The sequence below is a fragment of the Monopterus albus genome, unplaced genomic scaffold, assembly GCF_001952655.1.
Source record: "Monopterus albus unplaced genomic scaffold, M_albus_1.0 scaffold196.1, whole genome shotgun sequence".
In the NCBI taxonomy this organism is placed as follows: Eukaryota; Metazoa; Chordata; class Actinopteri; order Synbranchiformes; family Synbranchidae; genus Monopterus; species Monopterus albus.
This window is the reverse complement of record NW_018128076.1, coordinates 974,856-985,803: the sequence shown is the minus strand read 5'-3', so window position 1 is coordinate 985,803 and position 10,948 is coordinate 974,856. Positions and strand designations below refer to the sequence as shown.

Here is a 10,948-nt window from a genome sequence, read left to right as displayed (position 1 = left end):
TTGCACATGGCCTTGAGTTTCATCATAGCGTATTAGGTTGTACCATCTAGTTTATCCTTATTACTTGAATTCAGTTTTCATATTCCATTTATTCTGTTTATTCTACTTTTATTCTATTTTTGTGAGAAACAGTATTTTGATTTTTCTGTATGTGCTGCACATATAGTGAATTGACAAAAATCTTTGATCTTGATTTTACGTGTCACTAACTTTGTGTCTCCTCTCTCCCGTAGCGTGTCCTCTCTCTCTCCCTCTCTCTCCGTGTACCTTCCTGCATGTAGCCCTGGCTCTGGAGCTCTACGTTTCTGATGAGCAGTCACCGGCCACATCAACCTGCCCAGTGTTTGACTGGTTGTTGTCTTTGTGTCTTGCTGCTTTTCTTTTCTCTCTCCTCTATCCACTCACCCCAACCAGTCAAAGCAGAAGTCAGCCCACCAAGAGTTGGGGTCTGTCGGAGGTCTGTCAGGTGAGGGGCAAGGTCGACCCTGGACAGGTCACGAGTCTACCACATGCTGACCCAAACTGTTAGTATAGTAACACATTTTTAACCTTCCATTGTATCAAAGCATTATTAAAAAAAGAACTAGAAAATTGTCTCTGTAACAGGTACCAAGTGTATGTATATGGTGTAGACAACCACAGTCACGCATAATGGCTGTACTTTAAACATGTAAACATGACACTACTGCTACCAGTCCATTAGTTTAGATTAGCATAAAGACTGAAGACAGGGAAAACAGTTAGCCTGGCTCTGTCCGGTACTAACAAAATGTGCCCTCTGAAGTTCACTAATTAACATATTATCTTATTTGCTTTTGCTACAAAAAAAAAAATCTAACTGCCTGCTAGCATTAGCTTTATATTAACATACAAACACTACACTGAAATGAATGCTGAAAATAATTCTAACTTATCCAGTAAATTTTAAAAAGACAATTTACTACACTTACTTTATAAAATAAACTCTTAATTGTTAAGAAAATCCTGTAGCCAGTGTAGCTTTGTACTGTGATTAGTGGTGGATGAAGTGATGATTGTTTACTTAAGTAAAAGTAGCAATACCACAATGTAAAAATACAGTACTCTGTTACAAATAAAAGTCTTGCATTCAAAATGTTATCTAAGGTACCAAAAGTAAAAGCACCCAAAATGCAGAATGGCAGATTTCACAGTACTGTATATAATTGGATTACAATTACTGATGCATTACTGTATTCATCACTTTAATGTTGCAGCTGGTAAAAGTTGAGCTCATTTTAACCATCTTACATGCTTACAATTTAAATGACTGCTGAAAAGCTTGTGAATTTCTCTCCAAAGTCTCAAGATTATTCTGTATTTTGTTTTATTCATCGGATTCTGAAAAGTAACTAAAGGTATACAAGAAATATTTGCCTCTAGGTAGTACTTGAGCAATTGTATTTGGTTACTTTCCAGCTCTAAGCATTGGTAGCATATTAATTATGGTTGCAGCCCATCTTTCAGTTTCTTACTGTGGAAGAGAGGAGTGGCATTTGGGCAGGAGAGAAGAGTGACAAAACTGTCATGGAAGAATGACACGGACATTCACTTTTATACTAAGCAGTATCCCAACAGACACACTTCTGGTTGAATAGTACTTAATTTGTCTAATCAGGTCATTTCAACTGCTATCAGGAAATTAAAATTACTATATACAGAATTGGAGAATGAATAATAATAAAAAAAAAAACATTGTACAGTACGGCCTGGCCGAATGGATGGTCTGAAAGGAACATACTGTATGCAGGGAATAAACTGGATCACCATATACTATTAGACTAATATGAAAGATGCAGTAATCAAATCCTGCATAGTGCCTTTAAATGTTTGTAAAGCATGAGTAGGTTGTGAACAACTAGATGTACTAATATATAAACTAATTTTGCAATATACAGTAAATCCAGCAGTTGCTTTGTTTTACACATCAGGATAGATAAATCAAGTTTCCTTTTGCACAAACAAGGCACAAAAAGCATCAAGTCCAATGTCAATAAACCAACAGACACTGCTCTAAATAAATGAAGATTTACCATTTAAAATTGATAAACTCACTAAATAGTTTTGTCTAATTTTAATATGTCAAGAGAACTATATTATTTTGCTTATTGCGAATGAAACACCTCATTTCCCTCAGAGACTATGGCAATGAAACAGAACAGCTGCACAGACTGCCCAATAGCTCCAGTCAAAACAACCTATTAAAGTACATATACTTCAGAGAGATCATTAGATCTCTTAGTGCAGTCTAGACAAGTCCTGACCAAAGTCATCAGTAGTGACTCAACAACTGTAGAAGTATGGCATTAGCTGTTACGTTACATGTAGAGCAGAGTTTTGGGCAGGGGCCATAGACACTGCCAGATTACTTCAATCTGGCAACCACATTTGCAACTTGTGTTAACTGAATTGTCTTCAAAAGGTTCAGCCTAAATCTACACAACGGTACAACAAGTACAATAAATTTGCCATAAAACAAGTGAAGCGGTACAATGACACTTTTTCAATTTGAAATACAAACAGAAACCCAACACTGATTCTAAATAAAAGGCAATGGACCAGTTAATGTAGATAAAAAAATACATATGAACTGTTTACAAATAATGTCACTGCAAATCATCTTTTGCAAAAGATAGTTCAACCAAGGATGAGTCTTAGTGTTACTGAGTAGTCTAATCATAACATTTTGATCAAACAGAAACTAAACAGTTTGTCCTGGCATGCGCCATTTCCACTGTGAAATCATGTACAACAGCTACTGGAGTAATAAACATGTCTGCCTTGTTCTGGCACCAGGCTGAAAATATAAACAAGTGTCACAATCTGAAACATCACTGAAAAGACACTGAAAGGTCTCCGCTTTCCCACCTGAAGTACAGAGATGTGCAGAAGACTGTAGTGTGAGTTTTCTTTTTTTACAAATAGTGTGTATTCCTTTTGCCATCAACAGTTAAGCACAAGAAAATCAAAATGTGTTGAAACTGCAACAGCCATTTGATTATGTCATAATGTGGTGTGTATCAGAGAATTAGGACATGAGTGGGGGAATGGCATGGCTGTTAATTTAATTGTTGGATGGTCTAATGGCCTGGAACAAACTAAAGAAGAGAGCCTTATATCAATACATGCCTTAAACTGATTATACAACAGGACTATGGTATCAGCTGTTTAACTGGAAAAATAAAGCATTCAACAAACTTTGGCTTTAATATATTGAAATTGAAGAGACTGATGTGTTTAGAATTAGATTACTTGGAATCTGTACTGTAGCACTTGCTTTGACAGATTAGGTAACAGAAGTAAAGCAGGGCCTACTTTACTCCGGCTCAAGAGAACCCCAGGTGTGCATTTGCTCCCACCTAAATATCTGCTTCTGGATGTTGTTTCTTATGGGCTGTGATTTTAACCTCTATTAATCCTGTGCCTTGTTCCCCTGGCAAGAGGACCAGCAGAGATTCTTGTTCCTTACATCACAGTTTTATCACTAGATAGCTCCCTGAAGGGCAGGCATCAAGGGTGAACAATGTGGTAATGTGGAAGCAAATGTACTGCAGGCCTGCGTCACTGAACATCACATAGAGAGCTTTATATTTCAACTCAGGCTACATTAACAGTAGCTTTTAGTGTACACAGTATGCATCTAAGTTTGTATTTGCACTTAGAGTTTAAGGCACATGGGAACTGATTTTAAAATAAGGAACAGTTTTTAGTCATTGGGGACTAGGTTAACTTGAGCTAAACATGCAAAGTAGCTCTGACAAGTGTTCAGGGTATTTAGGACAATTGACTCTCATTTGTTTCTATTTCTGGAGGTTAACATTAGAGACCAGTATTGGACACAAAGCATTTGTGTTGTGGGTACTGGGCTATGCTTGAGGACCCTCAGTGATGTGGCTACGGTGCAGGGGCCCCTCCTTCCTCTACGGTAGCGGGTGGGTTGGCATCCTTGTGGAAAGGAGTCTCCTTGTAAATGAACCAGCAGTTACCAGCCCACAAGATCAAGTTCAAAAATCCAAAAATCTACAGATAAACAGAAAAAGATGATTACTGGAGATGATTTGTGACAAATAATGTTTATGATTAGTGGCTGATTGATGCCAATACCAATCTTTAGAGACCGGGAAGGCCGATGGCTGAGAAGGCCCAACAAATAGAACACAACAATTTCATGATAACAAATTAGATACTACTTTGCTGAGCATAAACATTTATTTAACAATGAATTATGGATATATTTACATTTCAAGTATTTGAAAATAAAAAATGAATGTTTGCTACAATCTTCACTCCCCTTATTTAACATTTTAAAAAACTGTTCATAAGAAATTAAAAAAACTGAACTCTGAAAGAAAAATAAACACCGACAAGGCTGCCCTGTAGATGTCTGAAGATATTTTTGTTAATTACCCCTTGTGAGTGCAAACATCAGTCGAAATTGATTTTCTAAAAATGACATATCAGCCCGATTAATTGGCCAACCAATCAGTCTAACACTATTTATTATGTACTTGAACAGATCATTCAGTTCAGGCTTTAATCGCAAAGCTTTGAAGGGGTGCTCATTTAAACTGGCTATTTCTAGAGTCTTTTAATGTTGGAGTTGAACTGGACTGCATTACAGTACATTCAGATATTACATCCCTCCCCGTGTGTTCCAGTCTAATCGTGTGATGAACTTTAAAACTTTTCACCAGCCTACATGACCATATCTGTTGCAGTTCAGTATTCAACACAACCACCTCGACAGTAGTAACACAAAACATACTTGGGTTAAAAAGGTTTGAAAGAAGTGTGATCCATACATATATAGACAGTCGCATTGTCAGTAAATGTACTGTAGATGTCATCCATCCATCATCTATACTGTTTATCCTGAAGAGGGTCGGGGGGAGGGGGTTTCAATGTTACTGAAACTCTACACCAGGGGTGCCCAATACGTCGATTGCGAAGGTAGTGTTGGTAGATCGTGTGTCAGTATGATCAGCTTGGTTCATGCTTTCAAACAAAATATAGGGAAGATATTGAGGTTGATTCACTCGCATCAAAAATTGCAACGCTGTTTCACCTGAACTGGTCTGGAGGGGAGGATGGGATATTGCCACTACAGGCTGACATTCAGCTGAAATCCAGGGCTAATGGACTGTTTTGGAACTTACAGACTTACCCATGTGTAGCAGAAACCTAACACTGCACATCAACCTGAACACACCATCCCCACCGTGAAACATAGTGGTGGCAGCATCATGCTGTGGGGATGCTTTTCTTCAGCAGGGACAGGGAAGCTGGTCAGAGTTGATGGAAAGATGGATGGAGCTACAGTAAATACAGGGCAATCCTGGAAGAAAACCTGTTAGAAGCTGCAAAAGACTTAGGACTGGGGCAGAGGTTAACCTTCCAGCAGGACAACGACCCTAAACATACAGCTAAGAGCTACAATTGAATGGTTTAGATCAAAGCATGTTCATGTGTTAGAATGGCCCAGTCAAAGTCCAAACCTAAATCCTATTGAGAATCTGTGGCAAGGCTTGAATATTGCTGTTCACAGATGCTCTCCATCCAATCTGACTGAACTGGAGCTACTTTGCAAAGAAGAATGGGCAAAAATTGCAGTCTCGAGATGTGCAAAGCTGGTAGAGACATACCAAAAGACTTGCAGCTGTAATTGCTGCAAAAGGTGCTTCGACAAAGTATTGACTCAAGGGGGCTGAATACATATGCAGGCCACACTTTTTAGATTTTTATTTGTAAAAAATCTTGAACAGCACGCATTATTTTCCTTTCACTTCACAATTATGCAATACTTTGTGTTGGCCTATCACATAAAATCCCAATAAAATACATTTAGGTTTGTAGTTGTAATGTGACAAAATGTGGAAAAATTCTAGGGGTATGAAGACTTTTGCAAGGCACTGTATATGAATATATGTTTAGTATTTTTACTGTAGGTAGATCATTTTGACTTGGTCATTTGGAAAGTGGCTCGCAAGGTGAAAAAGTGTGGGCACTCCTGCCCTACACTGCTGTAGTGTATAATGACGCAATCCCAGCATTGAAAGGGAATGCTGTTTTTACTTTGAACACCAGATGGCACTGGTTATACTCCAACTAGAGGCAATACAAGGCAAGGCAGGTTTATTTACTGCACATTTTTGTACATAAAGGAAATTCAGTGTTTTACACAATGCAAAGAAACAGATAAAACATCAAAATGCACATATGTATAGATAAAATATTAGAATGAAAAATTGATAAAAACATTAAAATGCTAATCAACAGTAACAGTTATATGACAACACAAAGTAACAATTCATTTATGCAACATGCAACTGATGAGCCCTTTTACTTTCAGCATAGCTGTGGCAGTCTGTGACTTCTCACTGTTCTGATCTGAACTCTGGGCACCACTGGTTGACCAGTCCCGGCAAATATGAGACACCTGCAAGGCTTGTATTCAGCAAACATACTGTATCTGATGTATTTTTGGCCCAGATCATTGAGAGACTTGTAGAAAGTAAGTATGGCCACAATTCTATATTTAACTGAAGCCAGTGCACAGATCTAAGGACTGAAGTAATATGTTCTCGCCTCTTGGGGTTTGTCAGTATTTTGGCAGCAGCATTTTGAACGAGTTGCAATAATCTAATGGTCCTACTGGTGAGGCCAATCGGGAGTGCATTACAGTGGTCTACCCTAGATGAAAGCATGAATGATTTTTTCTAAATCCTATTTTTAAGATGCCAGAATGATGACCTTGTTATAGCTTTGGTGTGGCCATTAAAATTTAATTGCCCCCAAGACTGTTGACACAGGTGTTAGTGTTCAGTGTCCTGGAATTCAGGTAAACACTGAGTGCTAGCCTTCTTTCTTTATGTCCAAAATGGATGATTTCTGTTTTGTCTTTGTTTAGCTGTAAGAAATTTTGTTGTGTACAATTGTTCACTTTTCAAGACAAAGATAAGTCCTCTCAGTTGCTTGCAAACTTCTACAAAGCGACAGTAGAGAGCATCCTCTGTCTCAGTGCAACAGTGTGATACGGGAGCTGCACTGCACAGGACAGAAAGGACTTGACCCGGGTGGTGAGAACAGCTCAGGGCATTGTAGGGAGTCCTCTTCTGGATCTGGACTCACTTGACTATACACTTCCCGGATCCAGAGGAGGGGCGGTTAAGCACTTTGTTGGCCTCGGCTGTGTTCAAGTGCTTTATACAGTGCCTTGCGAAAGTATTCGGCCCCCTTGAACTTTGCGACCTTTTGCCACATTTCAGGCTTCAAACATAAAGATATAAAACTGTAATTTTTTGTGAAGAATCAACAACAAGTGGGACACAATCATGAAGTGGAACGAAATTTATTGGATATTTCAAACTTTTTTAACAAATAAAAAACTGAATAATTGGGCGTGCAAAATTATTCAGCCCCTTTACTTTCAGTGCAGCAAACTCTCTCCAGAAGTTCAGTGAGGATCTCTGAATGATCCAATGTTGACCTAAATGACTAATGATGATAAATAGAATCCACCTGTGTGTAATCAAGTCTCCGTATAAATGCACCTGCACTGTGATAGTCTCAGAGGTCCGTTTAAAGCGCAGAGAGCATCATGAAGAACAAGGAACACACCAGGCAGGTCCGAGATACTGTTGTGGAGAAGTTTAAAGCCGGATTTGGATACAAAAAGATTTCCCAAGCTTTAAACATCCCAAGGAGCACTGTGCAAGTGATAATATTGAAATGGAAGGAGTATCAGACCACTGCAAATCTACCAAGACCTGGCCGTCCCTCTAAACTTTCAGCTCATACAAGGAGAAGACTGATCAGAGATGCAGCCAAGAGGCCCATGATCACTCTGGATGAACTGCAGAGATCTACAGCTGAGGTGGGAGACTCTGTCCATAGGACAACAATCAGTCGTATACTGCACAAATCTGGCCTTTATGGAAGAGTGGCAAGAAGAAAGCCATTTCTTAAAGATATCCATAAAAAGTGTTGTTTAAAGTTTGCCACAAGCCACCTGGGAGACACACCAAACATGTGGAAGAAGGTGCTCTGGTCAGATGAAACCAAAATCGAACTTTTTGGCAACAATGCAAAACGTTATGTTTGGCGTAAAAGCAACACAGCTCATCACCTTGAACACACCATCCCCACTGTCAAACATGGTGGTGGCAGCATCCTGGTTTGGGCCTGCTTTTCTTCAGCAGGGACAGGGAAGATGGTTAAAATTGATGGGAAGATGGATGGAGCCAAATACAGGACTATTCTGGAAGGAAACCTGATGGAGTCTGCAAAAGACCTGAGACTGGGATGGAGATTTGTCTTCCAACAAGACAATGATTCAAAACATAAAGCAAAATCTACAATGGAATGGTTCACAAATAAACATATCCAGGTGTTAGAATGGCCAAGTCAAAGTCCAGACCTGAATCCAATCGAGAATCTGTGGGAAGAACTGAAAACTGCTGTTCACAAACGCTCTCTATCCAACCTCACTGAGCTCGAGCTGTTTTGCAAGGCGGAATGGGCAAAAATTTCAGTCTCTTGATGTGCAAAACTGATAGAGACATACCCCAAGTGACTTACAGCTGTAATCGCAGCAAAAGGTGGCGCTACAAAGTATTAACTTAAGGGGGCTGAATAATTTTGCACGCCCAATTTTTCAGTTTTTTATTTGTTAGAAAAGTTTGAAATATCCAATAAATTTCGTTCCACTTCATGATTGTGTCCCACTTGTTGTTGATTCTTCACAAAAAATTACAGTTTTATATCTTTATGTTTGAAGCCTGAAATGTGGCAAAAGGTCGCAAAGTTCAAGGGGGCCGAATACTTTCGCAAGGCACTGTATATCAGCAAAGAATTTGACACCTACTGAAGGGAGCATTGTGGTATAAGGTTAACACAGTATCTGCAATGAATTTCTCTGTCGATTTAGCTGATCCACATTAGGTTTTCAAAAAATACACAAACATGACCCCTGAGCAGTCATCTGTGAATGCTGGCGCATACTTATACTCATCTCTTGTTTCTGGGTCTATGGGCCAGGTCAGTCAGTGTGCACCAACTCTAATTAAAATGAGATTGGCAATCACAGTGGAATTTTACATGGTTAAATAAATACAAATGCAAATTATAATTTTGTTATTGCTGTTCATTATTGTTACAGTGACTCTACAAAATGTCATTCTTTCTGATTGAACTTACTGTATGTTCCATGCTGCTGATCATAGCTGGTGCTGTCGGAACGCATATTTGTTCATATTTTTATATTGACTTTTTTGACAATTCTGTGTAATGTAAATAATATGTCTGTCTTTTAAGCCGAGAGCTGCCGGAAAAAATCCTTGTATCCTTATGTAAGGCAGCAATGGGCAAGTAAACAATATAAGGCTGAGAGAACAAAGTAAAGTAATATACAAACAAGCAAAGGAATATGCATTAGGAAATGAGATAAAAATAAAAATGAAGTACTTATAGAGACCTGTATGCACACACAGATACACACACACACACACACAGTGCCTTGCATAAGTATTCATACCCCTAGAATTTTTCCACATTTTGTCACATTACAACCACAAACTTAAATGTATTTTATTGGGATTTTATGTGATAGACCAACACAAAGTATCGCATAATTGTGAAGTGGAAGAAAAATGATATGTGGGGTTCAAGATTTTTTACAAATAAAAATTGCATAGGACAACAATATCTAGTGGTGAGTTTGGAATATAAAGTGTTGAATTGCAGTGCATGGCACCTATCATTATTCATTTATGCTAGTGGGGCTATAATCAGGAATGGCTATGTTTATTTTGGTAAATGCCTGGATATGGTTGAAGGAAGGGAAGTTTTTGATCTCATCATTTCAGCAACCCCAACCACAGATGGGCATTGATGTTTTTGACCCATATGAAGAAAACTTGTATATACAAAAGATGCCAACTTCCAAGGACCTGTGGTATGTCCCCAAGGGTGACTTAGCGAAAACTGATGCATGTGCTACCGCAATTGCATAGTCAATTGCATGATCAAGGGTACAACTTGGCATTCGGTGGCTCCACGGTGTGACAGTTATTACCACCACTGGAGCTTTAAAGTGGCCTGATGGTACAACTGCACAGAAAAACACAGCCATAAAACCCTGAAGGCGGTCCTGGAGACTGGAAGAACAGGAGGACTGCTGTGGAAGTTACAACTGGATCCGAATAGGGTTTGGTGGAGTCTGTAGAAGTACAGAATTATGAATTTGGTGGTCCCATGCCTGCAGTTCATTAATTATTGGGTGAAGTATCAATACTGTTGAATGAAAATACAGGGCATCATAATACACAGTCCTCCTCAGATCCTGGAACATTTACTGCAATGCCACAAATGGCAATTGCACTGTTCAACTGGCACAAAGGCCCTGTGCTGAGTTGCCAGAATGGGAAGAATCCTGTGGGTGGTGGTACAGTGCCTTGCGAAAGTATTCGGCCCCCTTGAACTTTGCAACCTTTTGCCACATTTCAGGCTTCAAACATAAAGATATAAAACTGTAATTTTTTGTGAAGAATCAACAACAAGTGGGACACAATCATGAAGTGGAACGAAATTTATTGGATATTTCAAACTTTTTTAACAAATAAAAAACTGAAAAATTGGGCGTGCAAAATTATTCAACCCCCTTAAGTTAATACGTTGTAGCGCCACCTTTTGCTGCGATTACAGCTGTAAATCGCTTGGGGTATGTCTCTATCAGTTTTGCACATCGAGAGACTGAAATTTTTGCCCATGCCTCCTTGCAAAACAGCTCGAGCTCAGTGAGGTTGGATGGAGAGCATTTGTGAACAGCAGTTTTCAGTTCTTTCCACAGATTCACGATTGGATTCAGGTCTGGACTTTGACATAGCCATTCTAACACCTGGATATGTTTATTTGTGAACCATTCCATTGTAGA

At 39.0% G+C, this 10,948-nt stretch overlaps 1 protein-coding gene across 1 annotated transcript in view; it reads right to left on the bottom strand.

Moving 5' to 3' along the window:
* Window positions 1–349: 349 nt before the first annotated feature.
* sypl2a (synaptophysin-like 2a) overlaps window positions 350–10,948 on the bottom strand; it is a 58,173-nt gene continuing 47,574 nt past the window's right edge. Inside the window, exon 6 of the mRNA XM_020617885.1 lies at window positions 350–4,038. Coding sequence (XP_020473541.1) covers window positions 3,913–4,038 — 126 coding nt within the window. The 3' untranslated portion in view covers window positions 350–3,912. The remainder of the gene's footprint in view (window positions 4,039–10,948) is intronic.